At 44.1% G+C, this 24253-nt stretch overlaps 3 protein-coding genes across 3 annotated transcripts in view; 2 read left to right on the plus strand and 1 right to left on the minus strand.

Annotated features, from left to right (window-relative positions):
* LOC142197275 (cystatin-like) overlaps window positions 1-24253 on the plus strand; it is a 376276-nt gene that overhangs the window by 63241 nt on the left and 288782 nt on the right. The gene's annotated exons all lie outside the window — the stretch shown is intronic.
* MGME1 (mitochondrial genome maintenance exonuclease 1) lies at window positions 1000-9165 on the minus strand. The gene is made up of 5 exons (XM_075266546.1): window positions 9093-9165; window positions 6632-7211; window positions 5089-5311; window positions 4628-4760; window positions 1000-1394 (listed from the first exon to the last, which is right to left on the minus strand). The coding sequence occupies exons 2-5, from the start codon at window positions 7176-7178 to the stop codon at window positions 1251-1253; spliced, it is 1047 nt and encodes a 348-aa protein (XP_075122647.1). The 5' UTR covers window positions 7179-7211; window positions 9093-9165; the 3' UTR covers window positions 1000-1250.
* Window positions 21471-24253, plus strand: part of SNX5 (sorting nexin 5) — a 41381-nt gene continuing 38598 nt past the window's right edge. The window contains exon 1 of the mRNA XM_075267432.1: window positions 21471-21610. Within this exon, the coding sequence (XP_075123533.1) occupies window positions 21572-21610 (39 nt within the window). The 5' untranslated portion in view covers window positions 21471-21571. The remainder of the gene's footprint in view (window positions 21611-24253) is intronic.

Genomic DNA, 24253 nt, shown 5'->3' on the forward strand with positions numbered 1-24253 from the left:
GTCTTGTCTCTTATTTAATCGTGCAGTTTTCTTGTGCCAAAATGTAATATTGTCACAAGAATAATCCTTTTCTAATATACTTTGCTATATTAAGAAAGGACTCTTATATGGCTGGTTATCTTCTAACTGTACACATGATAAATAGGTGGATTAGCCTCGAAATGCGTAGTGTTTGATGACAATAAAGAAGTTTGTATCTTTCTAATAAGCGCTCATCTTTTTATCCATACTTTGGTCTGGTCCTACCTTGCAATCTTGTAATGTTTGCAAGACACATTCTACTTCATTACTTCAGCTTACGTTTTTACAGTCACCTGTATTCTATGGGCCCGTACAATTCTGGTAATACCAAAAGGTATATACTTTTATTTGCATTTCAACACTCTAAAAAAAATCCAAAACTTTGCAAAGATTTTTTTTCTTGAATGCAATATTCGGAAATTTTTATATTTCAGTGTGTAGATGCATAAGGCGTCTTTTTTTGCGTGGTTAGGTGTACTTTTTAGTTATACCATTTTTGGGGAGTGCCTATTGCTCTGATCTCTTTATAGCCAAAAAATGGCCAGTATGGCTCTTTTGATTTTTTTTTTCCCCCGCTATGCTGTTTCCTGTATGGTAAAATTATTTTTATACGTTTGTAGACCGGGCATTTTCAGACATAGGGATACCTGATGTGCATTGTACTGCCTTGCAAAATACTAGCATTTGTATTACAGGCTGTATGGAGTAGCTTGTAATAATAATAAAAAAATGAATGCAAGACAAATCTAAGAGCCTTTAATAGGCTCCCAGCCTTCAAAGGAACTGATCGCCAGCCCTGAATCTCGTGCAGGGCACCAGCGATCTACAAAAAAATGGTGGCACCCAGCTGCCTCCACAAAAATGGCACCTTGGCCAGCTTTAACCAAGGTGCCAACGCTGACTGCAGGCATAAGCGCTGGTTCATTGCTATATAGTACCGAGACCCTGCGGCAACTCAGCTCCTGGATGTGTGACGGGAAGGGGTTATAGAATGTAACCAGCACAACACAGTATGGATCACTGTATTACTGTACATGAGATACATTTTTAGTAATTGTCTAAAATCAAGCTTCATAAAATGTATAAATTCCAGGAATTAACGTAATTAACCGTTGACATTTAAGGGCAGTGTCTCTTCTGTAATACTGGGTTTATGTCCAATACGAGGAAGAAGATTTAGATTTATGAATAGGACATTCTGTAACTAGTATACGGTCCATACAGTTACGTCACTGCTTCTCCTTTTTCTCTCTGTATTCTTCTAGTCGTAGAAGCCATTTGTCCCAATAGTGTAAACACTTTTCAGAGTCCATAAAATGGGCATGGGCAGGTGATCCATCTTTATAGGCAATGACTATAAGTCCGCAATCCACCTGTAAAACAAGAGATATGTCTTAGCTTAAAGAGGTTCTCCGCTTTAATCTTTAACCAAGATAATAAATCAATCCCATAGTGTCCCCCTGCTAAATCTCTGGATAATCAGGCACTGATGGATTTCCCTGCAGCGCCACCACCATGGGCTATAGACACAATGGTCTGGACACTACACAGAAAGAAGAGTAGATAAGCTGTGACATCACCTCTTGTGACTGGTGTTTTATCAACAAATACATTGAGCAAAAGGGTAACAATTAGAGATGAGTGCGTACTATTCGAAACGGCCGTTTCGAATAGCACGCACCCATAGGAATGAATGGAAGTGGCTGGCGCGCAGACTTTGCTGGCGGCCGGCCGCTTAACCCCCTGCGCGCTGACTGCGTCCATTCATTCCTATGGGTGCGTGCTATTCGAAATGGGAGTTTCGAATAGTACTCGCTCATCTCTAGTAACAATATTTAGAACTTTTGCCTTTCCAGCTCCATATCTCACCATCCACTATGGCTTTGAATGTGACGCTAGGTTCACAGCTGTGTTGGGGTTTCCGTTCTTTGGGACCCACAAAACAGAAACCCAATCCACTGAAAAGGCGGTTACCCATGGACACCCACTTGCAGGACTTTTCTCTCTGGATTCTTCAAACAAAATAAGGGCGGAATTCCCGAACGGTCACAGAGCGCAGGTATGAACCTAGCCTTAGACTACCATCATTTTATAGACAATTATCTTGGCCATCTTATACACAAATTTCACTTGCAACTCTTTAGCATACGATTAGTTCTGCAGATTGTCATGTAACTGCATTGTTACTGTTTTGCTCTTAAAAATCTAAATTTTTATTTCTATTATTTTGTTAATCTACATTTTGGCTTTCAACACTGCCTGAGTCCTTCTGGGTATGCTCTCGATCAGATTCAAGCATGTCTCGACCAAAATCTGATCACAGTTTTCTTCTGCACGTTCTTAATGCCACTCGCACCCCCTGACGAAACCACAAGTTGGCGAAACGTGTGTTGGGGCGCTGCATACCTCTGGTAAGAAGATCCTCTCCTTTTTGGGTGATGTATTATGGCTGCTGGCATGGTGTCTTTTGGCAGTGATTATTTAGTTTACTATTTATTTTATGTCCATTCAGCTATATGACCATTCTTTGTGACACATTGACATCACTTTTATATATGTTACTTAGCTTGCATTGGTTAGATTTGCGGTTCAGTGCTTTCTGCCATCTATTCACCTGCCATCATCATTAGTATAGCATGATACACTGTCTACCAATATGTATTTGGACATCCATGCAAATGAAGATATCTGCAGTCGTGATGTACGTTGCGCTTTCCGCCGTTAAATAGGAAACCGCATTGGCATTAGTCGTATGCAAGACACCACGAAGTGCAGAATTGTCAGATTTCGAGAAAGTGGTAATTGTCGGGTAACACAGAAATGGTCGATCCTTAAGGCACATAGCAAGTGAACTGAATTACCAAAAATCGACAGTGGCCTATGTGATTACTAAGTAGAAGGTAAACAGTGATTGTCGGAATGTGCCCCGAGTCGGCAGACCCCCGAAACTGGGAGATAGAGAGCGACGAGTGCTGGCCAGAGAAACCGCACCCAACCGATGGCTCACATACACCAGGAGGGTCACCAGGCATCCGCGAGTATTGTGTCCATCAATCCCATCCGTAAGGAAGCATCTGCTGGGGTCTACCAACTATTGAATATGAGTAAATGTTGCAGGCAGTGTATCACTACATTGGGTCTTCTTGCAGGGTATTCTACCAGTGTGGATGTCTTGTCCTACTTTTGTACGTTTACTGTGGAACTAATTTTAATATTTGGATTAATGTCCTATTAATAAGTAATTTCTATTTTTATACACGATTGGTGAGTGTGGAGTTTTCCGCCTTAGCAGGCTTTTTTGTATACATTGAATTCTGGCCAAAACACCTCAGTTTATTTTTAGGCCCTTATTGTTTTTTGGTTATTGTTCATGGTTATTGAACCATTTCTTTGCTAATCTCATTGTATGCTTCAGGTTCAGCACTATGTCCATCAGTTTGCATCTGTTTTTCGTATCCGTAAAACAGATGTAAAAAGCATGACCTGAATAGAGACTTAACTTTTTGCTCCTTAGTGTACATGAGAGCTGTGAAAGTCAGTACTGAAAGGTGAAGTGGCTGCTGCAAAAAGATCTCAGTAAGGGCGGGTTCTCCGCTTTCGGTCTCCGCTTTGTGGGTTACCATCTTCTGCCGAAAAACTGGACAGGAGACGGAAACCCAGTGTCAGTGTCCGCCCGTGAGCGCCTTCTGGTCTCCACGGCGAAACCGTTTTTCTTTTACTGGACACAAAGTCCTGCATGTCCGACTTTGTGTCCCGTTAAAAAAAAACAAAACGGTTTCACCGTGGAGAGGCAGAAGACGCACACGGGCGGACACGTTTCAAACCCATTCAAGTGACTGGGTTTGAAAACTGACTGCCGGTTTCCATCTCCTGTCCAGTTTCTCGGGCAGAAGACGGAAACCTGCAAAGCGGAGGCTGGGCGCAGGTGTGAACCTACCCTAAATTAACAGATAGTCTCAGTATATTATTTACGCTGGGTTCACACCTGCGTCTGGGGTCTCCGTTCTGTGGTTTCCGTCTTCTGCATGCCAGAAGACGGAAACCACAGACCGGGTCCGGCCGTGCGCGGCGGTGAGCGTTTTGCGCTCTCCGCCGCGAAACCGGATTTTTTTATCCGGACACAGAGTACTGCATGTCCGACTCTGTGTCCGGATTATAAAACCCGGTTTCGCGGCGGAGAGCGCAAAACGCTCACTGCCGCGCACGGCCGGACAGCTTTCTCACCCATTCAAATGAATGGGTGAGAAAGTCTCCTGCAGGCTTCCGTCTCCTGCATCTGTTTTATGCAGGAAACGGAAACCTGCAATAAGGACTGACGACGCAGATGTGAACGAGCCCTTAGCATAATGGTCAGAGTCAGAACTGCAGGATTTTTAGGAATTTTTTTAAAATATAGATAACATGGGAAAAAAAATATATGTTCAAAAAATGTCACTTTCTAGCATCATTTTCCCTTTACGCCTCTTATAAAACATATAGTTACAGCTCTGAGACAAAGTTAATTCAATAACTTTCCTGTTGTCCTGATGGGTTTGATGATTTGGACATGTATGGGATGGAGCAGTTTGTGCCGATACAGATAGAAATTCCACCTAAATTCACTTACTTGAAAGTTATAATTTTGGTCGTGATTTATGGCTCCCATATACGCAGCTACCTGCAGTGGATTATCAAAGGTATTCTTTAAGTTTGGTTTCTGTTTTTCCGAGGTTTTCCAGTCGATCACACACAACTTCCCCCTGTAAGAAAACATCAAGATGTTATGTGTAACATAAAGGGGCCTCAGGATTCTACTAATGACTGAAGGTCAAATTTACAACTCCCGTCAGTCTTTTTGGAGGTCATGAAACGGTCTCGAATATATGATTAGATGAAGCCATGACTATGGACAGGGGAACCATCAGAAACGCATAACCTTGCCTTAGCTGCTCTGCCAGATCTGTCATAGGACATTACAATAGCTTTTAATGGCAAGAATTCATTGCATGCTGTTTGCCATCAAAGGTGACAGAAAACCTGATGGAAAATCATAGCACATATGTGATCCCTTAAGAAGGAATATCTCACCTGTAGTTAGCCACACAGTCTACAAATCCCAAGTACTGCAGTTCTGAATGAACAACGGCACTTTCAAGACTCTTGACTCCGACAACATCAGACAGGACGTGTTCGATGCTGTTCATGTATCCGACCAGTTCTTCTGTATCATCTGGTTTCTCGGTATACTGTTCCTCAGACAAAAGCAGATCCTCTAACTGTTCATGGAAGAGCTTTCCCTGTGAGAACACAGCTAGAAAAGAGATGAACACGTTTAAGATACATGATATGGCCATACAAGAGATCAGTGTCATCCAAAATAGCCAATTTTGGCTAATGATTGCTTTAAAAAATTAAAGCAAATGACTCTTTGCAATGGCCGTAAAAAAATTGCCAAAAACCCAAGCCTAAGGAGTCAGTAAGGGCTAGTTCACATGTAGTTATTTGATCCTGATTTTGACGTGGAATCCGCGTTAAAAAAACGCTTCCCATTGTATTCAATGGGAGCTGGTCATTTCCCGGAAAAAAGAAGTGACTTGCCCTATCTTGACGCGGATTTCGCGGCAGAAACCACCGCGGCATCTGTGTCAAGACAATCCCTCTGGACTAGGCCCAGTCATTTGGCCTAGTCCGGAGCGTAAAGCCGCGACTGTCGGAAGCCGCGACAGTTGCGGCTAGCTGTGGCAGGTGCATTTTGGTACTGATTCTGACGCGGCTTCCCACGTCAAAATCCAGACCAAATAACTACGTGTGAACTAGCCCTAAGCTTAAAGGGATCCTATCAGTCAGACACAATTTTTTGTAGGTACCACGTCGGAATAGCCTTAAAAAAGACTATTCGTCTCCTACCTTTCCTTGTCTTCTCCGCACCACCGTTCGCCTACAATCCCAGTTTTTCTCAGTATGTAAATTAGCTCTCTCGCAGCACTGGGGGCGGGCCTCAGCGCTCAGACAGCACTGGGGGTGTCCCCAATGCTGTGAGAGAGCTCTCTCCAGCACCACCTCCTCTTCTTCAGCAGCGTCATCTTCAGCCTCTTCTTCCGGCGGTGGCTTGTAACTTCTAAGGCCTCGGGCAGAGCAGACTGCGCATACCCACAGGCCACAAGAAAATGGCCGCTTACTTACTGTGTAAGCAGCCATTTTTCTTGTGGCCGCAGGCATGCGCAGTAGGCTCTGCCCGAGGCCTACAATTTTCAAAGCCTGCGCCGAAAGAAGACACAGGAAGAGGACATTCCTGAAGAAGATGGAGGCGGTGCTGGAGAGTTCTCTTGCAGTATTGGGGACGCCCCCAGTGCTATTTGAGTGCTGGGGCCTGCCCCCAGTGCTGTGAGAGAACTGATTTGCATACTGGCGAAAACCGAGATTTCTATGGAACGGCGGGGCAAAGAAGAAATCTAAAGGTAGAAGACAAATAGCCTTTCTTAAGGCTATTCCTACATGTTAGGGACAAAAAAATACTTCTGAATGATAGATCCCTTTAAGATCTATAGACACTCAGCATAAGAAACATCTCTTGTAGCTATCAGAAGACAACTCACATCTACTCACAATAATACAACATATATATGTATACCTGCTGTGTACTCTATGAAGCCTTCCTCTCCTAGCTCCATGATCATCCTCTGTTTCCACCTTTCCAAATAAAATGCCTGCTCCATAGGCATGGTCTGCTGAAGGATTCGGGTGACACTTGGCAGTTTACCATTGGTCATTTGACTCTTGCCCGGGAGGCCGATCTTCACTGGGATTTTGGGATCTGTCTTCTCCACTGACAAAAGGACTTTGTTGGGATTATTTAAAGGAATAGGATTGCTAGGGACTTTTGGCTCAGGTTCTTGTGATGGATCCTTTGACCTCACTACTTTACCATATAAAAAACTGTCTTCTTCAAATATCCTCTCGGGGGTCTGAGAACTGCTCTTGGAGGTGGTTACTGTCCGGACTAGATTAGCATATTTTTCCTGGTCGACATATTCATAACCATTTACTTTTTTCTTCTTGCTTTGGAAACTACAAGATGTGGACAAGAAAACTGGCGAGTACGTCTGATGGGGCAGGACATCGACTAGTCTTTTGCAATGTCTGCCTAATAACTGAAGAGGCTTCATTGTGAAGAACATTGACAGATGTGCTGAAGAGTAACACTTTACTACCTGCAGGAAAAGCAACAAAAAGTTATAAAAATTCAGGCAAAAAAACCCTACAAATAATCAACATAGAAATACTGGTCTAGAATCGCAAGCGACACGTCATAAATCCATGCAAATAGTCTAGACATCTACCGTATATACAACCACCAAATTGATGACAGAAGTAATACCGTATTCTATCTATAGGCCAGAAATTTTGTACGGTTAAAAAGTTTTATCTGTTCTATTCCATAAAATATTCCATCAGAGAAATGGTTACAGAGAACATTGCTTCAAATGGACAACTTTTCCAAATAGACGGAACGTGTAAACTATGGCTATGTTTGAAATTTTCTGTGGTGCGAGTCTAAGAATGACCCTTGGACCTCTGCCGCTGAAGTGGTGCAAATTTGCATTTTGTGCTGCCAGTGAACTGTTATTCAGGAAGGTTAACCCTTGTGTTTTCTGGCTTGACACATTTATATAGTGGACATTTCCACAGAAGTTTTCCGGAACATGGGGCAACATGGTGGCTCAGTGGTTAGCACTGCAGCCTCGCAGCACTGGAGTCCTGGGTTCAAATCCTGCCAGGAACAACATCTGCAAGGAGTTTGTATGTTCTCCTCGTGTTTGCGTGGATTTCCTCCCATTCTACAAAGACATACTGATACCATAGGAAAAAAAATGTACATTGTGATCCCTATATGGGGCTCATGATCTACATTTTTAAAACATTTTTTTTTTCCTGTACAGGGTTTGACAAATCTCAATCAGATGCAGAATATCAGTGTGGAATACGCCCCAAAATATGTGCGAAATTCTGAAAGTTCTGCCTCAAATTCTCCAGTCCTTGGCTTTCCACCGCAGCTTTTATTCTCTGACATCAGTATGGCTATGAGCGAAGCCTCTCACTCTCTTTACTCCGGATTTATCAACTGCGATTTTTTTAAAGAGATGGAATACGGCCACGAACCTCACTCTAGGAAGTGCGTGATGTAGACGGTGTAGTAACAACTCAAGACAGAAGCGTTAAACTTAGACGCTGAATTGACCAAAAATTGTGAGCTGTGATAAATTTGGTGCAAATTTTGCTAAGGAAGACTGAAGCTAAGCTAAAAAGATCAGAAAAATATGTAACTTGGAAGGGTTTTTTTTAATTTGTCCTAATAAAAACAAAAAAAATTTTGATAAAAAAATAGTGTTCTTCGGTTTTGTTTCTACATCGCTCTCATTGGACAAAGATTGAGGACAGAGAACACAGAATAGGTGCGCAGAGTCAGACTACGTAAAGCGAGTTTGTTGTCTGTTACCATGGAGACTCTAGAAACAAAACTAGGAAGTTTTTAGTTCGTACCTATTGTGTAATAGCATTATTATTGTTGTATAATTGCATTATTATTGGACAATTTGAGGATTAAACAACTTTTCTAAGACGGACATACCCTATAAGCATTGTACGGTACCGCACACATCTACATGGCGGCGTTCTCCATTCGCAGATGGTGTTACGCACACCTAACCCAGCGTCAAAAAACAGTCAAGGTGGCAGCAGCTGCTGTGTTCAGGGGGGAAGGGGATAAGACACACACCGCCATCCCTTAGTGCTCACATACACACGGCTGTACTTCGTAAACCTGCGTGTTGTACAGATCCGTAATACGTATACACAGGCCCATACTGCACCTCTGTATTCTGCCAATCTCATATGTAAGACTTGTTGTTACCATTATGTTATTATTTTACCACTGAATTCTATTTCCAGGTCCATAAATCTACCAAGCAGTGCACATGTCTGTAGGGCTACCTATGGCAGCCATTATACTCCACGTATAAGTCACCTCTATCCCCCCAGGCTCCATCATCCCCTGCCAGGTCTCCCATACAACACCCTGGCCGGTCACTTACCCGTCCTGGACAGTGGCAAAGATCAGCTCAGCACACTCACAGCCATCTGCCATGAATTCGCCACAGCTGCATCTCGGGAAATGTAGTTTTGGTGACGGACGAAAAGTGCGCGAGTCACTGACAAAGACTACATTACCCATGATGCAAAGCGAGCGGGGACGTGTGTGCTGCGCGGTGTGAGTGCTAGCTGCTCGCGAGAAGCCGATAGGTGGCGCTGTGCTGCTATGTACTGCGCTACTGCTCACTGCAGAGACATACCATGGCGAGGAGGAACAACCTATTGTTATGTCACCTCTAGCGAAATTATCTTAAGGGGCTTTACTTTGTGTTCACACGCCATGAGTTTCTGTTTAACCACTTCAGAACCAGTCCAATTTCCCTGGTTTTACAGTCCCTGCAAAGTGGATGGGATTCTGGCTCATCCTATCCACACATTACAATCACACATGCTGCAATTTCTTAAAGGGATCCTATCATTCAGAAGCAATTTTTGTCCCTAACACGTCGGAATAGCCTTAAGAAAGGCTATTCTTCTCCTACCTTTAGATGTCTTCTCCACGCCACCATTCAGTATATAATCCGGTTTTCTTTGGTATGTAATTGAGTTCTCATGCAGCACTGGGGGCGTCCCCAGTGCTGTGAGAGAACTTTCCAGCGCCGCCTCCATCTTCTTCAGGAACGTCCTTTTCACACGTCTTTCGGCGCAGCCGATCAAACTTGTAGGCCTTGGGCAAAGCCGACTGCGCATGCCCACAGGCCACAAGAAAATGGCCGCTTACTGCGCCGGAAGAAGAAGTGTGAAGAGGACGTTCCAGGCGAAGATAGATGCGGCGCTGGAGAGTTCTGGACGCCCCCAGTGCTGCGAGAGAACTCATTTGCATCGACGAAAACCGGGATTTCTACGGAACAGCAGCACGGAGAAGACATCTAAAGTTAGGAGACGAATAGCCTTTCTTAAGGCTATTCCTACGTGGTAGGCAGAAAAAAAATGTGTTTTAGTGATTGAATCCCATTAAACTGTTGTGTTTTTGGAAATTGCAGCATGTCAATTATATCTACAGAAGTGCTGTCGGTTTCCTTGTACATATAATTGAAGCTGAAAGTCTGCAGAGGAAAAATGTGAAAAGGTGAGAGATGGTTAGACATGGAGGCGGTGGGGTAACTAAAGTCTTGTGGGTCCGGTGCAATCTTTTGTCTGGGGCCCCCTACCTCATCCCTACAGCCAATTTTTGATAGTGATGGCTACAGGAGCTAAGGCGTTTAATCAACCTTAGGGTGAGTTCATATTGAGTATACGTCAGCTTATTCTGAACATAAAACACATTCAGAATTAGTGGCGTATAAAGCAGTTCCCATTCATTTCTATGGGAACTGGCATACGAGCGCTCCCCATAGAAATGAATGGGCTGCTTCTTTCACTCCGAGCAGTCCCATTGAAGTGAATGGAAAGTGCCGGCGTATACGGCCAGCTCTGCTCCTGCCGAGCCATACACGCCGGCACTTTCCATTCACTTCAATGGGACTGCTCATAGTGAAAAAAGCAGCCCATTCATTTCTATGGGGAGCGCTCGTATGCCGGCTCCCATAGAAATGAATGGAACTGCTTTATACGCCGCTGATTCTGAACGTGTTTTACGTTCAGAATAAGCTGGCGATTACGTAGTGTGAATGAGCCCTTAGGGTAATCTGTGAGACTCCTTGGTTTATGGGCCAGATGGAAGCTGCAATCTCAATACTGATACCAGTGCTTAGGGGCCCCCTAAGGCTCCTGGGCCCCAGGTGCGACTGCACCCCCTCAAGTTACCCCCCTGCATGGAGGCATACAGTAGGGTACAGTCAGTGAAAAAATTAAGCAAGAAAAAGATTTGATACTCAGCCCAAATGTTGTCGAATCTCGGTTTCCATGTGTAAAGTTCCTTTTCACCGATATATCCTCGGTAAGGCTATGCCCGGAAAGTTAGACTCCCTCGACTCGGAGTAGTAGGTACAAATTTCAAGAGTAAAAAAGATCCAGCAAAAGCCAAGGTAGATGGTTCAATATAGAAAAATTTCTTCTTTATTATAAATCGCACATGCTCAATAAAAACCGCAACGGTACAAACATTACTAGCAAAAAATAGCGTCAGACTCTATATTGAACCATCTACCTTGGCTTTTGCTGGATCTTTTTTACTCTTGAAATTTATACAGTAGGGTATACTGCAGAACATTTGCACACAGATGTTGCAGCTTGGCCTGTAGATCCTGCACACGTATAGGTTACCATAGCTGGTTCCATATACTTGATCGGAGAACAGCAGACCAAGGAAGTTTTGCAATCTAGTAGACACTTTCCTAGGAAACCCTTGCTGTGTGTGGGCGAACATTATCCTGCTGAAAAATACTGTTGTCAGCTCCCAGACAGAACTTTGCATTTCTAGCTAAAGACAATAAGTTTCCAGTCTGTAACAGTTCACGTTTTACTACAACATTGCAAAACAAAAGGCGATGGTGGCTGCTGTCAATGGCAGGACATGCAATGGGCACTGTGACACCAGATTTCCTTGTGCCAAGTGCCTGTGTTCAGTTACACACAGTGTTGTATAATGAAGGTGCTAGCTGTGTCCGGATGGCAGACAAGGAAACTGTGAGAACAGCTCCACCGATCCCTTCTACCTGTGGTTTGTCTGGACTGTCTTAAGTCTGTGCCGTGTGTGCACACCCTCACGTAACCACTACTCCTAACAGCTAGGTCACAATGACCTGGTAGGCAATTCACCGAAACAGGCATCTTGCTTTTCTCGGTCTCCCTCTCAAATTCTGCCAGCTGGGAAAAATCCTGTTTCTAGTGCGTCATAAAGACATGTTTAGCAGTCAATGATCTCTCACCAAGATGTACACTACCCAAAGGTAGTCCCAGAGACAGTGGAGTAGCACTTTTACTCCCTACTGTGGCAAGACCCAGTGTTTTATATAAACCACACATGTAATCATTTACATGTCTGCTTGAGACATAACTGCATGTTTTGCACCAACCTGACATTTCTGGCTGAGTGTTATTTTTTTAAAAGAAAAAATATATATCCTTGTACCGTGTTAGCCAGTGGATATGAAATGAAAGAAATTTTTTGAGAGAAGTCCTCAGTAGTTGATACCTTTTTTAATGGCTAACTCAAAAAGTTTTTTGATGACATATCGAGCTTTCGGGACTACTATAAAGGTCCCTTCATCAGGATGGTATAACACAATGTCTGAAGGTAGGCATATATATACAGAGAAATGGAGTGTTAGATGCAGAATAGATGGAAAACAGAACATAAACAGTTTTTTTTAAAAAAAAAACATATATCAGTTCGCAGGAAAGTTCTCTGGGTTTATGGCTTCTTTGATCAGTGACCTGGTGTCTAGTGGTTATAAAAGGCCATAAAACCCTGGGCCCTGTTTAAACCTTGTTGGAGAGTGTTAAAGTTCACCATAAGTTTAAATTCCCATATGAGGCGATCTTTTCTGTCTCTGAAATTCCCCCTTAGTACCAGGATCTTCATATCCTGGGTCATATTATGATTTTGATTACAGAAGTGTTTTGGCACCGGGAGGTCCATTCTTTGCTCTTTAATTGTATGTCTGTGTGAGTTCATCCTCATCCAAAGTGACTGTCCTGTCTCACCTACATACAGGCCCTCAGGACACTTAGTACACAATATCAAATACACTACATTAGGTGTGCTGCAGGTGAAGTTACCTGGGATCTTGTAGTGTCGATCAGAGTTGGGGATCTTTATTTTGTCCGTAGTCAGTATGTGCGGGCAGGTCTTGCACCTCTTCTGTCCACATGGAAATGTTCCTGTATTAGTTGGAGGTGACAGTGAGCTGCTAATAACCATATTCCTGAGGTTTGGTGGCTGTCTGTAACACAGGAGAGGGGGTTCTGGAAATATGGATGTTAGATGGTTGTCTTTTTGCAGTAGTGGATGTAATTTGCGTGTGATTCCTCTCAGCGTCTCCAGGTGGGGGTTATATGTGACAACCAGGGGCACCCGAGTGTTCTCCTGTTTGGTATTGTATTTTAATAACTCCGATCTTGGTATTCTGGTGGCCCTGGTGATTTGGTTATCAATTGTTCTTGGATGGTACCCCTGCCTGCCCCAAGAATGTGTTTTTGAGGCCCCCAATGTGCTTGTCTCTGTCCACCGGGTCTGAACATATGCGATGGTATCTGATGGCTTGGCTGTAGACAATGGATTTCTTTATGTGTTTAGGATGACAACTATCCCATCTTAGGTACGTAGGGCGGTCAATTGGTTTCCGATACAGCGATGTCTCAATTTTGTTGTCCTGTATCTTGATGACTGTGTCTAGGAAGTTTATTTCTGAGAAGGAGTGATTGAGCGTCAGGTTGATGGTGGGATGGAACTGGTTGAATTGTTCATGGAAGGTTTTCAGCTGTTGTTCAGACCCAGTCCAAATGATTAGGATATCGTCAATGAAACGGTAGTAGGCCAGAGGCCTGGTGGTGCAGGTGGAGAGGAAGTCACTCTCCAGCTTGGCCATGAAGAGATTAGCGTACTGTGGCGCCATTCTGCTCCCCATTGCGGTGCCAGTCTGCTGTAGGTAGATGCAGTCACCAAAAGAGAAGTAATTGTGGGTGAGGATGAATTTTGTGAGTTTCACCACAAATCTCTGAGAAATAATAACGACATCATCATTAAGCCAGCGGACAAGGGTGGCGCTATAGTCATGATGAACACATCAGACTACATACAGGAAGCACACAGACTGCTGAATGACACACACTACTACTGTCCATTTCACTCCATCATGTATATATATGCCTACCTTCAGACATTGTGTTATACCATCCTGATGAAGGGACCTTTATAGTAGTCCCGAAAGCTCGATATGTCATCAAAAAACTTTTTGAGTTAGCCATTAAAAAAGGTATCAACTACTGAGGACATCTCTCAAAAAATTTCTGTTATTTTTTTGACACTGAGTCATTTGTGGTGCAGTTTTGCACTAAATCTGCAGCATGTCCTTAAATCCATACAGATTTTTTTTTCCATTATTATATAGGCTCACCAAAAATATCAAACAATAATCTATAATAACAGATACAGATATTTGAAATGTCAAGGGAGTGTATTACTGAAGTATACCAGCAGGTGGCAGATGTGTGACCCACAAAGTTTTATAAACAATTCTGCTCTTGGTGTCAGTTTCCACTTTAGGGGGAACTTACTTAAAGGGGGTTTCCAGGGAAAAAAATAATTTTTCAGAAAAGGTCTGTTAGTGCTAGTAATAGGTTAATGAGTGCAACCAATTACTTTTAGCAGTGTTTTGAGTGATTTCTACATTTCTCTGTGAGCTCCTGATGTCTTCAGCATTTGTTTACCTGGTGTAGCTTCCTTTTCTGTTTTCCTACAGCTACCATGGTGCCTTGGGACACTCGGAGCGGACTCACACCACCTCCGTCTCTCACTCTATCCCCCTCCCTCTCTCACACCCCCTCCCTGTTTCCATAGCTAGGCTGCCCACTACTAGCCCTTCCTAACTAACTCAATGCACCCCCATCATACTTACCTGTCTTCTGGACAGGACTTAAATTGGACAGACGCCACTTCATCTGGGTGGCCGGCATATGCAGTAACTGGCACTCCGGCTCTATTGCGCAGGCGTTGGTGGCCAGCAGACAGCAAGAGGAGGAAGTGCCGGCTGCCCAGATAAAGTGACGTCCTGTGCCCAGAAAATCCGGACTGGAAGACAAGTAAGTATGATGGGGTGGTGGAGAGTAGTATTCGAATGGAACATCACTGGAAAATCGGAAAATTGCCCTGACAATCTAGGTAATTATAGGTTTTTGGTACAGTAAGTTACATAACAGATTCATAACAGTCAATGGACTATATTCTAGCAAGCAGGTAAGTTATACGGTGCAAATTGTGCAACTTGCATTTTTGTGACTGCCAATACCTGAGGGTATTTGTGGTCCAGTCCTGGCCCTAAGGGGAGTCTGTCATTATGAAATAAAACTTTAATCTTGTGTCTCCCTAAAGTCTCGCGAGCAGGGCATTCACTCCCACTGTTTGATATATCCATTTCTTTGTCACATTGTAATGTCAAATACTGTCTGTTCATGAACCCTCTGATTTGAAAAGCGCAGCAGAATATGTTGGTGCTATATAAATAAAGTTATTATTATCATAGGCATAGGCGGGCATGCGCAGTACTCTCAGTGCTACACTTGCCAAATCCTAAGAGAGACTCCTGAAACACGACAGTGAGCGTGCACAATCCATACTGTGATTAAAGTTGTATTTCATGCTGACAGACTCCCTTTAAGTCAATATATCCAGTCTCGAACCTATGGATGTCACAGAAGAAATACCCTGCTTTGGATGCCCCCTATTAGATTTGAACTGCACCGCGACTTTGGTTGCAATGCACAAACCTTCATCACATATAATATAAAAAAGAGATTGTGGACACATTGTAAATTACAACACAATGTTACAAGAAATCTGAACCTGATGGGTTTCTTATCAGCACTGTGTCGAGGTTATAGCATTTATTTTTATCAGCTGTGGTGCAGACAGCAGTGCATTGCTATCTCTGACTGGGTGACGCTATGTGTTACGGCCACAGTTGCTGTATAGCACTACCCTTACTAGTCCTAGCAGAGAATGGCTCTTGCTCTAGCAGACTCACTGCAACAATGTATTTCCTGTAGCTTTACCTATCTATGGAAGCTCAATAAGGCCCAATTCACATCTGTGTTCTGTATTCCGTCCGGGAAGTCCGCTTGGGGTCCCCAGTACTGAACCAGACCTAAGACTGGGAACCCACACTGTGAGCATGTCAGAAAATTCAGCTTCATAGTAAGAACCAATTTGGTGTTTGTTGCAGTGCCAAAACTACAGACATTGCTGTCGGTCTCCTTCAGTTTCCAACCTTTGCATTGCATTGAGTGAAGCATACAGCAGTATTTATTTTTCTAGATTAGATTATATGCTATGGATTGCAGCGGGTCCGCCGCCATGGAGTTTGCATCAGCTAACCTGCTGAGATCACTTCTTGGGTGTATCCACTCTTATTTTAGTTATGGCCATAAATATCTGATTGGTGGAGGGTGACTGGCAGCTTCTGCACAGATCAGGCTTCCAATGCCTGTACTATAAACTGCATGATGCCATCTCTAGGATAGGCCGTCAACCCCTTTAAAGTCTATACCGCAACATTTGCTGTGACACGAGTTGCACGTCCAAAAATCGTTGTGCCACCCTGCAGCATGCCAACTAATGTAAGTGAATGGGGTTCACCACAACTGTGACTCTCCGTAGCTGAGAAACAGTAAAGACTTCTGGGAAAGTGGGCATGATGTTCAGGGTGCTTCCCATAGAGGGCAGCATAACAGAAGCACTGTCTCCCTGTTTACATCTTGGGAGACAGATTTGCATATTCTATCTATGTTCCCTTGCAGTGGAGCAACTATGGCCGTATAAGTCTCCACACACTTGGAAAGGTGGTCTCTCCCTAAGGATGGACGTTATCCCCATAATCGAATATTCGAAGCGTTTAACCCCTTGGTGTCCGGCTGATTACACGCATTCCTATGCCGGCGAGGCATTCCATCGAATACTACTCACTCATCACTAGTCATGATTATACATAAGTGTAGTACTTCTAGGCACCTCTTAGGGCACTGCAATAAGTATGAATACCTCCCTCACTCATTACAAGACTTCTCCTGAGTTGCACCACTTCTCTGGAATGCTCTACCCTGGACAATCAGATTAACACTCAGTTTCTACAGCTTCATGTGCAAACTAAAGACACATCTTTTCAGACAGGCCTATTAGATTTCCTAAAATAAACCCTTCCACATTTAGAATCCCTAAAACGAACCCTCACCTGATCATACTTGTGCATTACCCCACATAATATGATGCCATTTCCTACTAACTTTATACGTCCAAGTTAAGTGCACATTAAGAACACGACTCACACAGCTTTATATTTGTGTTCTGAAAGTCATCTCTATCACAGAAACGGCTGGACCACTGTATAAGTAATGCTACTTCCAATGCCGCCCCTGCTACCTCCGATGCTGCCCCTGCTACCTCTTGTGCCACCCCCTCTACCTCATAGATTGTAAGCTCTTGTGAGCAGGGCCCTCAGTCCCATTGTGTGAAGTGACTATGTCTTTGTAATGTATCTTTCTGTCTGTATTTGAACCCTACAAATTGTACAGCGCTGCAGAATATGTTGGCGCTATATGAATAAAATGTATTATTATGTATTATTTTTGTATTATGACCAGGGTGCTGTTCTGCACTCACACTGTCGCTGTGTATATAAGGCAGTGATGGCGAACCTTTTAGAGACCGAGTGCCCAAACTGCAACCCAAAACCCACAAAATTTTCGCGGAGTGCCAACACGACAATATAGACTTAATACTATGCGGATCCACAATTGCGGACAGTTACTGACCAAAAATTACAGTCATGTGGGGCTTTACAGAGCTTTCAATAATACAAACAACATTGTACTGAAATGTAAAGGTCTCGGCATTTGGTACTTTGAACAATTAATTTTCACTATTTACATCGCACAGGATCTGTTTTATAGTGACCGTGTAATATTCTTACATCCTGTACTAATATCACGTCTGCTATAAAACAGATACTGTGTGATATAAATAGTGAGGGGACCCCAGACAGTATTATATGCTCTGCAGTGGGCCCACCACACAATATTATATTCTCCACAGTACCACAGTAGCCCCCCAGTGTTATATGCTCCGCAGTAGGTGTCCCCCCCCCCACAGGATTATATGCTCCACAGTGGCATCCACACACAGTATTGTGTGCTTATAAATAGGCCCCCCCCCCAGTATTATATGCTCTTTAGTACACCCCCCAGTATTATAAGCCACCCCAGTATTATAAGCCCCCCCAGTATTATACACTCCCCCCAGTATTATAAGCCCCCTCAGTATTATACACTCCCCCCAGTATTATACACCCCACCCAGTATTATAAGCCCCCCCAGTATTATACACTCCCCCCAGTATTATAAGCCCCCTCAGTATTATACACTCCCCCCAGTATTATACACCCCACCCAGTATTATAAGCCCCCCCAGTATTATACACTCCCCCCAGTATCATACACCCCACCAAGTATTATAAGCGCTCCCCCCAACATCATATACACAGTGAGCCACTCTCATACTCACCCCTGAAGAGCCGCCGGCATCCACCTTCTTGTCACTGGCGGCGCTGATGACGTCATCGCGCCCGCGTCGGGGCAGAGGTCAAACTCTGCAGCCAGTGTAGGCCGCGGTCGCGCGATCCGCGGCCTACCCTGACAGCTTTCAGCTGTATGTGCATTTGCACATACAACTGAAGGCAGTGATCGCTCATCAACGGGGAATCCTGTACCGGATTCCCTGTTGGTGAGCGATCCGGGCGACCGCACGCGTGCCAGCATGGAGGGCTCTGCGTGCCCTCTCTGGCACGCGTGCCATAGGTTCGCCATCACTGATATAAGGTGTTAGAATTATGTGATTTATAAATAGGTAAATGTTAGAAATGTATTTGCTAACACTAATTCTGAACTGGCACACAAGAAATAGAAAACTATAGAAAAAAAAGGAAGTGTGTCACTTTTTTATTTTTCATTGAGGAAGAGCATTTTGCTTGTGCTTGCCAGGGCTGTGTTGTGCACGTGCAGTATATTGGTGCAGTGTGTTGACACTGTGTAGTATGCCAGCTTACCTAGTGTGTAAACATCCCGCTCACATTGGATTTAGCCTGTAACTGAGACTCCATTGCAAAGACTGCTGAAAGTCAGCAGAGAAAAAAGTGCAGCACTGAGGATCTTATTCTCTGCTGCTTTCAATTTCTACATGGTGGGGCATCCAACGCACCCCATTATATTCAATGACGTCTGTTGGGATCCGTGTGTAACCGCTCTTGTAGTGATCTGACTTTCCATCGTTCAGGTCCTCCAACAGAGCTGAATGACCCAACACTCGTGTGAACCTCCTGTTAGAAAACCTGAAAGGTCCTCTTTAAAAGAGTGAACCACAGGGACGTATATGGTCTGTAACTGGTTAACCCCTCCCGACATCCACCGTACTAGTACAGCGCATGTCGGATGCTTAACTATGGGAGCCGGGCGGCCACCATATCCGACGGGTGTCTACTGTTTTATACAGAAGACACCCAGTGCCAATGCCCCTGGTCAGTGGGGGCTGCCATTTTCACGGCAAGCTCTGGGTCCGGGATCACACTGCCATGACAGCGGCTCCCCAGCCTGTCATTCACTAGCTTCTATTGTAGCCTGCAATAGAAGCGCCGGTATTTTGCACAGCATTCGCATTGTGATGCATTGTATTAGTGATCAGACCCCCTGGGGTTCAAGACCTCTAGGGGGTCTAATAAATGCATAAATGAATATATATATATATATATATATATATATATATATATACAGTATATATAAAATAATAATAAATAATAAAAATTCTAATCACCCCCCTTTCCCTAGAACACATATAAAAGTAGTTAAATACTGTAAGGCACATACATATTAGGTATCCCTGTGTCTGAAAACGCCCACTCCACAAATCTATAAAAATATTATCCCCGTACGGTAAACGCCGTAGCAGGAAAAAAGTTAAAAGTGCCAAGCCGCCATTTTTTCACTGTTTTGCTTCTGATAAAAAATTGAATAAAAAGTGATCAAAGCAAAAGCAATTCCCCAAAATGGTAGAACTAAAAAGTACACGTGGCCCGCAAAGAAGACGCCCTATACATCCCCGTACACAGAAGTATAAAAAAGTTCCGGGTGTCAGAAGATGGCAACTTTCAGAATTTTTTTTTTGAGTTTTGGATTGTTGTTAAGGGGTTAAAATGTAAATAAAACCATATGAATTTGGTATCCCCGGAACCGTACCGAAACATAGAATACAGGGGACACGTCATTTTGGCTGCCGAGTGAACGCCAAAAAAAACTAAGCCCACAAGAAAATCCCACAAATGCACTTTTTCTTCAAATCCTCCCCATTCTGAATTTTTTTTCCGGCTTCCCAGTACATTGTACAGAATAATTAATGGCAGCATCATGAAGAAAAATTTCTCCTGCAAACATTAAGACATCATATGGCTTTGAGAGCGGAGAAATAAGAAAGTTATGGGGTTTGGTGGGATGAGGAGGGGGGGGGGGGGTTGTCAAAAACGAAAATAAAAAAATGCTGTCAGCGGGAAGGGGTTAAAGTGGTTGTGCTGTTAGAGACCCTCAGCCTATCCACAGGCTCACGACATAGAGGTGCTGCCTGCTTACATTGAAGTCAGTGGCAATATGACGGCACATATCCCGCTACCTTTCAATAAAGTGCAGAGGGATAGTTTATTTTGAGGCCGACTGTCCGCCCTTTGGGTATGTTCACACATAGGAAAATCAAAATCAGCGCCAGATCTCACCCCCCTTTCTAGATCCCATTTGGGCTAGTTCACAAGGGGACAAAGAGGCTGATTTTGAAGCGAAAACCTTTACAATAGTGGTCTATGTAGACTGCTAGCAGAGAAAAAGAAGCGACATGACCTTTCTTCAGGCGTTTTCCGCCTGAAGAAAGCAATAGAAGTGAATGGGAGGTGAAAACTGCGTGTTTTTTTGCAAAAATAGGCACGGAAAAAAAACGCGATGCAGTTTTTTCAGCGCTTTCACTTTACAGGAGGGGAAAACAGCCTGGCTTTTTTTTTAAAGCTGTTTTTACAAAAAAAAAAAGCTCCAAAAAAGCTTTTTAATTAGAAAGCTTTTTTTTCCGGTGCCAAAATAAGCCACAGAAAACTGAAAGAAAATAAAGCGAAAGCTGAGGCAGAGATTCCTCTCACTTCCTCTTCATTTTCCAAGTGTGAACAGCCTCTTTAACTTTCCGTCACACATCACAATGGAGGTGCAGTTATAAAGCTGCATGAGAAAAACCGCACCTCAATCGCTGTGTATGAATCCAACCTAATGTTCCAGTTTTCCTTCCGCTTCATATAACAGAAAACACTTTCTTGTAGAATCTATGTATAAGGCTTAATATACATAATATACATCATTTCTGTGACTTTACTTCACGCTCCACAACCCTAACAAGTCCACTGCAACTCCCTTCCTTATAAATTGGCATTGTCAATAAAGTTACTATTACAGTGGGCGTGGCTACAAAATGGGTGTGGCCACAAAGTTCTCACTGACTAGATGAAGTTCCCGCCCTGTCACGGAACAAGCGCCCGACTGAAGTTCTAGGGGGCGTGGCCAGCGCTGAGGAGAGCGCTCATAGTCATGGCTGCTGGTGGGCGGGGCTAGTCAGGAGTGGGATGGCTTGGAGACAGTGGGAGGGGCCTGGGCGCTCTGTGTTGCCGGTGCACCCTAGTGCCTGTGTGTCAGGAAGAGGAGTCCCGGCAGTCAGAGACTTCTCCCGGCTGTATCAGGCGTCCAAAACCGGCATGGCCTCCGTGGCGATAGAGGAGAGCGGCAGCAGCAAGGTACTCACCTGATGCGTTTTCTTTTTTGCGTACGTTCTCAGTGTGCGGTGGACAGATGCGGTAGTACAGCGGCACTTCCTGATTTTATTGCCGCTGCTCCCTGCAGACACTTTCTAGGCTCTTGTAGTCATCACATGATCGGAGTAATCCAAAAACCGCACAGACTTTAGTTTTTGGCTTCAGTTTCCCTTATTTTTCTATAATCTGCATCCACATAACGCTAATATGTAGCCCTGTGTGAATGGTGCTGTAGTATGTGCGGTATATTTACAGTACAGGCAGCTGTAGGGCACAATACTGCAAAAACTATTAAATCCTATTGCAAGAGCATATTCAGATCTTCAGGTTTTTGGAGCCAAAACCAAGTGTGGCTTATAAAGGGGGAGATGCAACTTCCCTTTTTTTAATCCACTTCTAGTTCCGAATGTTGTAACGCACCTCAGGCTCTATGCACACCACGCTGCAAACTCTCAGCAGAAATAAAAAAAAAAATTCTGCAAATCCTGTTGCAGATTTTGCAGGAAGTGAAATCCACACAGTCCGAGTGCCGAATTGTCCTGCTGCAGATTTTAAGATCATCGTAAGTCATTGTCTGTGCCTAAAACTAACCCAACTTTCCGCAGCAACGTATATTAGAAGACCCTGAAAAACCACTATTCTGACTTTTCCGTGGCTTTTGTTGTCTTATGTGACCCAGTATCCTGCTGCAGCAATTGATCCCGCAGCAGAAAGCCGGGTTAAAGGGGTGGTCTGGGAATTGGTAATTTACCTACCTGGTTCGGGGATCACAGGTGATAGACCTGAGGGTTACAGCCACATCACAACTCCTGGGTCACGTGATCAGAAACAGCGTTCAGCCTTTGGGTCTCTCTGCCCCCTTTCCCGATCTCACCTGAGTTATTAGGGGGCAGTCACACGGGGTAACGCGGTGCTGATAGCTCGTGTAAGAATCAGCGCTGCAAAACAGAATCCCATTGACTTCAATGGGTTCTGTGCGTAACACCTGGAAATCGATGGGATTCTGTTTTGCAGCGCTGACTCTTACCTGAGTTATCGCGCAAGAATCAGCGCTGCGTTACCCTGTATGAATCCCCCCTTGGGCTGGCTTTTTATGGAAGCCTCAGGTTCATCATCTGCAATCCCGGGAACGGGTAAGTAAATTGCCCATCCCTGAACAGCCCCTTTAACTGCTTCATCTGTACATGTCACTGTTGTAGGGTGAGATTTTCCACATTAAAATCTGCCGTGTTCGTATGTGGCTTACGGATGCCAATATGCTGTGCGCCCTCACTATATACGGTGACGCCATGGCTGGATCAGTGTGTGTGGTCGTTATTAAGTACCAATAGTGTGTGTGGGGGTTGTGGGTGGAAGAAACTATACACCCCATTATGTCGCAAATGTCCATGTGACCGGTTTGCTCGCAAAAAAAAATTATACTATAAATAAAAAAATTAGGATGGATTTATTAAGACGTTTCATACAACTGCCACCCCCCAACAAAACGAAACCCGCCAAGCAGTACTTACCTTCTGACTCCTTCAGTGCTCAGTCTCCTCCGCCGGCCTTCATTCTATGTCTATGGGGCTGTATTGGGGACCTCTTGACTGTCGCAGCCCATCAGGGACCTCAGCCGATCACTACTGGTGACAGGGACTGCCACAGTGCTGGTATGATGTCATCGCCACAGTGCTGGTATGATGTCATCGCCACAGTGCTGGTATGATGTCATCGCCACAGTGCTGGTATGATGTCATCGCCACAGTGCTGGTATGATGTCATCGCCACAGTGCTGGTATGATGTCATCGCCACAGTGCTGGTATGATGTCATCGCCACAGTGCTGGTATGATGTCATCGCCACACTGCTGGTATGATGTCATCGCCACACTGCTGGTATGATGTCATCGCCACACTGCTGGTATGATGTCATTGCCACACTGCTGGTATGATGTCATCGCCACACTGCTGGTATGATGTCATCGCCACACTGCTGGTATGATGTCATCGCTACACTGCTGGTATGATGTCATGACTGCAGTCCTGTGAACACACACCAATAGTGGAGCAGCCAGGGAAAACAGGAGGTAAGTCTGCTTTGTTGTTTTTTTTTTTCTTTTAACTTATTTCCGAAATTTGTAGAAACCCCTTTAAGCCACAGCTATCTGTCCACTTTTAGGGCAAAAGGGTTGAAAATAAGACCTTGTGTCATATGTTTAATCCAAACTGCATTTAAAGGGATCCTATAACTCAATTTTTTTTCTTTGTAACACGTTGGAATAGCCTTAAGAAAGGCTATTCTTCTCCTACCTTTAGATGTCTTCTCTGTACCGTCATTCGGTAGAAATCCCGGTTTTCGTTTGTATGCAAATGAGTTCTCTCACAGCACTGGGGGCGGGCCCCAGCGCTCAAACAGCACTGGGGGCGGCTACAATGCTGCGAGAGAACTCTCCAGCACCGCCTCCATCTTCTTCAGGAACGGGTCTTCTTTGCGTCTTCTTCCAGCGCTAGCTTCAAACTTCTAGGCCTCGGGCCTAGGGCAAAGCCGACTGCGCATGTCTGCCAGCAACAACAAAATGACCGCTTACACAGTTAGTGAAAAATATTTTGTTTTAATGATAGGATCCCTTTAAGGTAGGGTTAC

Source organism: Leptodactylus fuscus, chromosome 3 (assembly GCF_031893055.1).
Source record: "Leptodactylus fuscus isolate aLepFus1 chromosome 3, aLepFus1.hap2, whole genome shotgun sequence".
NCBI classification, from domain to species: Eukaryota; Metazoa; Chordata; class Amphibia; order Anura; family Leptodactylidae; genus Leptodactylus; species Leptodactylus fuscus.

Coding starts and splice junctions, on each gene's coding strand:
- MGME1 (XM_075266546.1), bottom strand. CDS start 7,178: ATGTTCTTCACAATGAAGCCTCTTCAGTTATTAGGCAGACATTGCAAA. Junction 5,312..6,631: donor CTTCATAGAGTACACAGCAG/GTATACATATAT, acceptor TCTCTTTTCTAG/CTGTGTTCTCACAGGGAAAG. Junction 4,761..5,088: donor GACTGTGTGGCTAACTACAG/GTGAGATATTCC, acceptor GTTTTCTTACAG/GGGGAAGTTGTGTGTGATCG.